We start from the raw sequence: 5,986 nt of genomic DNA on the forward strand, positions 1-5,986 counted from the left end.
CTTCTTAAATTTTATGACATTCTTGTTTTATGTTTTTATTTCTGTTTTATTCTTGCTGTCCTGAGGGGCCTTCTGGCTTTGATTTTGAAGGGCTGGTTAATTATTTCAGCATTACTTTAGGGTGTAAATGCCTATCATGTCTATACAGTATGTCCTTGGGGTCCCCAAGAATCAACACATAAAGAATAAAAAGGTTTATCTGAACATGTTAAAAAGGGGAAAAAAGCAAAGGTAGCATATTACCAGACATATAGAATATGCATATACAAGAAATAATTGTCAAATAAACATTATAATTTAGTTTGCATGATTTATACCAATAAAGAAGATGGGGAAAAGCACATACTTATATTATGTGGTCGATAATCTCGCTGCTTCTCAACAAATTCTAAAACTATGTAAAAATGAGGATATAACAGAATTAAATCAATTCTGTTTCTTATTATCAAAGCACTGGTATATCTTATTTACCTTTTATTTTGCAACCAACTTAATAGATTTGAATCAATTAGATAATAAACTGAAAAACAGACAAATTCCAAAGACCGAACACAGCTGTTCATCGATTTAAAAAAAGAGGTTTCATTAAATACTCGAGAAAACTATGGCCTAAAGTTATTTTTTATAGGAAGACCAGCGTTGATTTATTTTGCTCAAGTTTGCAGTATTATTAAATAATAATCAGCTTCTTGTTGCCTGCAAGACATCTTCCGGGGCTTAGAAGCCACACTTTACACGCTCCTCGTCATGCGCATGCGCTCAGTGGAAAAATGAGCCGTTTTGGGTTCTATTTTATTTTTATCTTTTTGTTGATTAAATGTCCGAGTTTAATCCTCTTCATATGTTTTGCCGTTTATGTTTACATTCACTACAGAACAAGATAATCAACAGGGAAATAAGACAGAGACGATAAGATGTAAATTGATGCTATGTTGTGATTCCCTCTCTGAAACGACAGCGGCCACTCCGTTGAACGTTCACCAGTTAGACAAACGCGTCATGTGCAATCTCTCGTCCTTGTCACTGCGGCTCTATGTGGCGTCAGCCTGGGATGATGGACTGTGCTGTTCCCGTCTCGGAGGTCGTCCTAGAAAAACACTTTATCATAACACTGGAGTGGACGTCGCGGTTACGTTACCCAGCAGTGATAACACGCACGAGCTGCATCATAGGAGACCGCTAAAAACACAGAGGATGAGAGCAGATGGACATCACGGGAGAAAATTCAGCACAACATTTGGTAAGATATACAGACTTATTTGAAGCTTAAAGGATAATGTGTGTTTTCTACTGACCTACTCAAACAGCTAAAATACGTGAGCACGCAGAGACTTGCCAACCATTCATGACTTAAACTATAACTTTCCATAGTTAGGCTACTCAATTGACCAAGCAGTAAAAAGTTTGGTTATGTTTTAGGTCACTCCAGTCGTGAGCGCCTTTTTAACTGCTACTGTACACTAGAGCTTGCTGCTTTAGCATTAAGAATACATGACAGCTACTGTTAGTAAGCCTAAACCTGAGGAGCCTTAAGGAGATGTTAAAATTGATTTAATTTAATACTTTTTACTTATTAAGATACAAAATCAACCGAGACCATAACCAACGACTGATTATTTTCATAACGTGATTTCTAATGCTTGAAACTGTTGCAACTGGATAGGTGATACAATAAATAGGCTACTGCAGTGAACTACATGCTGCCAAAACAGCCTTTGTTGACATTTTCTGATATGCAGAATGAGATATGTTTGACCTTTAACAGGCATATTTTTGTTATAAACACACTTACACATGTACAAGCAAGCCTCTTTGTCCAAAACAGTGGAGAGGCAAAATAGACAAGCAGAAGGTTCCTCACAGGGGCTCTGAGAAAAAACATAAAAACAACAGATATAGAAAACTTTTAAAATATTACCAACATGACTGATTTGAAAAATTATTTGCTTCCCATTATTCCAATAAGCTGTAATGTTAAATTTTAAGATGTTAAAGCACCAATAACTGTATTCAGACTTTATTTTGCAACCAGTCTTTGGCCAAATGTTTTGGACAATTTACTTATAACCTCAACACAAGCATAACTTTGAATTGGTGATTTTTTTCCCAGTGGTATTCTTGCTTGTGGAAAGTGTTTAAATACTCCTTCCAGTCCCAACCTTGCATAATTTTATTTTATTTTTAACTTTTCTACTCCCTAGTATTGACTATTTCCTACTTTCTTTTGTACTCTAACATGGTGGTTCTCAACCTTGGGGTCGGGACCCCCTTTGGGGCTGTGAGACACCGAAAGGGGGTTTCCAGATTCTTTAAAAAAAAAAGAATATTTTAAAAATTTCATTGTTGCCACTTCACACCAATTTAATCAAATTTTAACCCAGTTTCATAATTTTTTCCCACCAATTTTAACACATTTCTGCCAGTTAAAAGCCATTTTTACCCATTTTAAACCCTTTCCACCACTTTTTTCTTCCTGTTTTTGCCAATTCTAAACCACTCCTTGCCACTTAAGCCTAATGTTGCCTCTGTTGACCCATTATTGACACATTTTAACCCAATTTAACCACTTTTTACACCCCTTTTTCCCATTTTAAATACATTTCATTATCTAATATGCCTATTTTTTGCCAGTTTAACCAATTTCTGCCAATATCTGCCCTTTTTCTTTCTCAGTTAACATTTTTTTTTGCCAGTTTATAGCAATTTTTCATCCCAGTTCACCAGATTTTCACCCATTTTTCCCCATTTGAAGCCTTTTCAGCCACTTTTTAACTCCCTTTTTCCCACTATTCATGCCTATTTTTGCCTTTATTTATTCATTTTGCAATTTTAATCTAATTTTTGTCACTTCTAACTCATTTCTTCTACTTTTAAAATCCAAAATCACTTCTTTTTCCACCATTTTTTTGCCATTATTAACCCATTTTTGCAAGTTTTAACCCATTTTAAACCATTTTGCAAGTCACTTTTTAAACAGAAGAGACTTACATTTTTTAGAAGGTTATGTACTACACAAATGATTAAAAAAAGATATTTGTTTCTTTGATAAGAGTGGTTATATTTCGGGTTAAATATAAAAAATAAATTCCAACTCTCTTGCTTCTCCACAGATCATCTCTGACATCACTCCAGAGTAATCCTGTCTGTGTGCTTGCCTGTATAGACCACATTAATGGGTCTTTCACTGTCAGCTTGGCTGTACGGCAGGGTAGATGACAGCCATCCCTCCTCTTCAGCATTCCCACATCTGGCTGTACCGACCTCCTCCCGCCTTGCTGTCACTCTGAACTCCTCTCCAGTTGCTTCTGAAGATCCTCACTCACACTGGAGCTTAGTGCATCACTCTCCACACTTTCTGCTGTCTGACTGCAAACAGGAAGTTACACGCTCACCTGTAGAGCTGAGCAGTGATGGGGTGAGGGCAGAGATGGGGGTGAAGAGTGGACTTCATGTATGGGAGGTGCTGTGGAGCTCCAATCTCAGAGGGAGTCATGCGGTCATTGGTATTTCCAATCAGAATTGTCCTCTGCAGGCCTCAGGATACAACGTGCTGATTGGTGGAGACTCAGAGTCCTGGGGCTGGGAACTAAAAACTAATCAGCTTTGGCATGCTGGTCAGAGTCTTGGACTTTACCCAGAAAACAGAAAATGGGGTCACTCTGAAGCTAGAAAGCATTTTATGCCAAAGGAAGCAGAAACACCTCTAAACATCCCTGAGCGCATCCTGCTGGTCTTGGATGCAGATGCAGGGACTCTAGGATTTGTTGTGGACGGCTGCTTCCTTGGTGTTGCTTTCAAAGACCTCCCCCCAGGAGAGGAGCTGTTCCCAGCAGTGAGCAGTGTGAGAGGAGGAGCCAGTATAAGACTACGATACCTAAACGGTGCCACCCGTAAGTGTCTTGTTTTAACAATATGTGTTTTAGACAATGCTTTAGGCTTTAAGGACACAATAACTAACCGTTTCTCTTTTTATCTCCATGCAGGTGATCCTCCTGCTCTGATGGCTCTATGTGGACTATCAATTCATCAGTTTTTAGGGAAAGACAGACAGAATCAAGCTGAAAAACTGCCTCTACCGCCACGTCTCCAGCACTACCTGATTTCTTGTCATTGATTTGCGCATTCATACATACCAAATAAATATTTTGTCAATAATCACACAGTCTACAAAGAAATGACACATCCTTTCAGTTTAATTATAAAGTAAATGTGTAAAGTCAGTCTATAAAAGGTACGGTACACTATTAATTTACCCCCTATATTTTTTAAGTGTTCAGTCCTACAAAGGAAAACTGTCCTGTGTCATAGATATTTATATAGACATGTAAGATCGTCTTGCACATTTAGAAACGGGCCTTTAATATACATTGCCACCTAAACCTATAATGCTTCAGGAGGTAATGTTGATTTGAAATTAACAGTAAAAACACATCTACACTGGCCACAAGACTATAGATTGAGAAAACCACATACATGATTAAGTGAGCGATTCATTACAAAGCAATGCACTGGTGTACTTCAGTTACTGATTGTTGCCTTTGCCATCCTTGGAGGGCAGATTTAGTAGTGGGTGGGTATACTCTAATGCACTGATTCTCAACTGGTGGGTTGGGATCCAAAAGTCTTTTGTGGAGTTGTGTATAGTGAGTCGTGAATGTGTGCCAGAAAAAAAATATCCAAAGAGTCTATGAAGTGCTTAGAAACTTCTGTAGTTTAAGTTTTTGATAGCAAAAAGGCAGCAAGAAGTGCTTGGCCTGAAATCTTTGAGGAATTTTCCCTGTAAACTTTTTAAAAGAAACTTTAAGTAATTGTTCCCCTCAATTTTGGATAGTTTTCTATGGGCATCCCAGAAACTTTTGGTAATATTCTCAGGGACTATTTCTCTAAATCTAAAGAAATTTTACAAAGAACTCTGAGCTCTTTGGAAATTTCAACAGTAATAAGAAATGGGGTCCAAACCGCACTATGTTTCATTAAATAAAGCTGGTTAGAAGGAAAAAAAATATAATTTAAAATTTGGGTCGCCATTGCTCATTAAGGAGTTGGTAGTGGATCCTGATGCACGACAACTTGAGAACCATTGCTCTATAGAGCCAGAAAAATAAGTACTGCTACTGGAAATTAGAAAAACTATTAGAAAAAGGCAAAGTTTCTTTAACTTTGAGAATTTCATTCTTTGTGTGTTTTTTAAGTGACTTGACTTTTAAAAATTATTATTTTAAAAAGAGAATAAGGACAGTCCATTGGATTTTTGTTTTGGTGGCATGGTGTTTTTCTTTTGCCTATTAAAACATAACTGAATGTGAGTAAAGAGAAGTGGTGTTACTTATTGTGTTTCTAGAATCAAAAGTCTTTGCTGTACAATAAAAGTTTACATACCGTTTTATTGTAAAGTCTGAAAAAAAACAGGACAAATGCTTGTAAAGTGTTTATTTTTTCTACTTTCATAAAAGTGAAGTAAATAAATGTCTGTCTTGTTTTTTTTCATTTTTTACGTTATTTTATCATGATATATTTTAATATATTTTTCATTTTTTATATATATTAATGTACAGTAGATACATATGTACATACTTGGATACATACATGGTGCATTAATAATTTAAAAACATCTAAGGATTTACAAATAACCAGTCTTTTCTTTGCTCTTTTGTCTTTCAATCCATGTAGTGAGCCCATGTAATATTTTATTTCCGTTTTAATACCGCATTTTTGGTACTGTTTAGTTCCATTTGCATTTATGGATATATTTCCTATACAGCATCAGTAAATTATGTCTTTCGACAGTTCACTTTTTCATAGTCAAAAATTAATACATCCCTTTCTGTTAACCGAACTTATTAGAGTAAGTTTCTATAAATTTTGAGAAATTGTCACAGCTGGTAAAACACGACATGCTGAACGCTTTTGTGGCAACCAGGGGAAACTAGCGCGCGCTCATCAAACAGTGCACGAGAGCAGCGACTCCGGGGCGGATAGACTGCCT

The 5,986-nt window shown here is 36.6% G+C and overlaps 1 protein-coding gene across 1 annotated transcript; it reads left to right on the forward strand.

The window, feature by feature from the left end:
- Window positions 1-797: 797 nt before the first annotated feature.
- On the forward strand, window positions 798-5,308 carry LOC121513967 (SPRY domain-containing SOCS box protein 1). The gene is made up of 3 exons (XM_041794011.1): window positions 798-1,240; window positions 3,111-3,890; window positions 3,984-5,308. Exons 2-3 carry the CDS (start codon window positions 3,173-3,175, stop codon window positions 4,112-4,114), a joined length of 849 nt encoding a protein of 282 aa, XP_041649945.1. The 5' UTR covers window positions 798-1,240; window positions 3,111-3,172; the 3' UTR covers window positions 4,115-5,308.
- Window positions 5,309-5,986: the final 678 nt, after the last annotated feature.

The sequence above is a fragment of the Cheilinus undulatus genome, linkage group 8 (genome assembly GCF_018320785.1).
Source record: "Cheilinus undulatus linkage group 8, ASM1832078v1, whole genome shotgun sequence".
Taxonomy (NCBI): domain Eukaryota; kingdom Metazoa; phylum Chordata; class Actinopteri; order Labriformes; family Labridae; genus Cheilinus; species Cheilinus undulatus.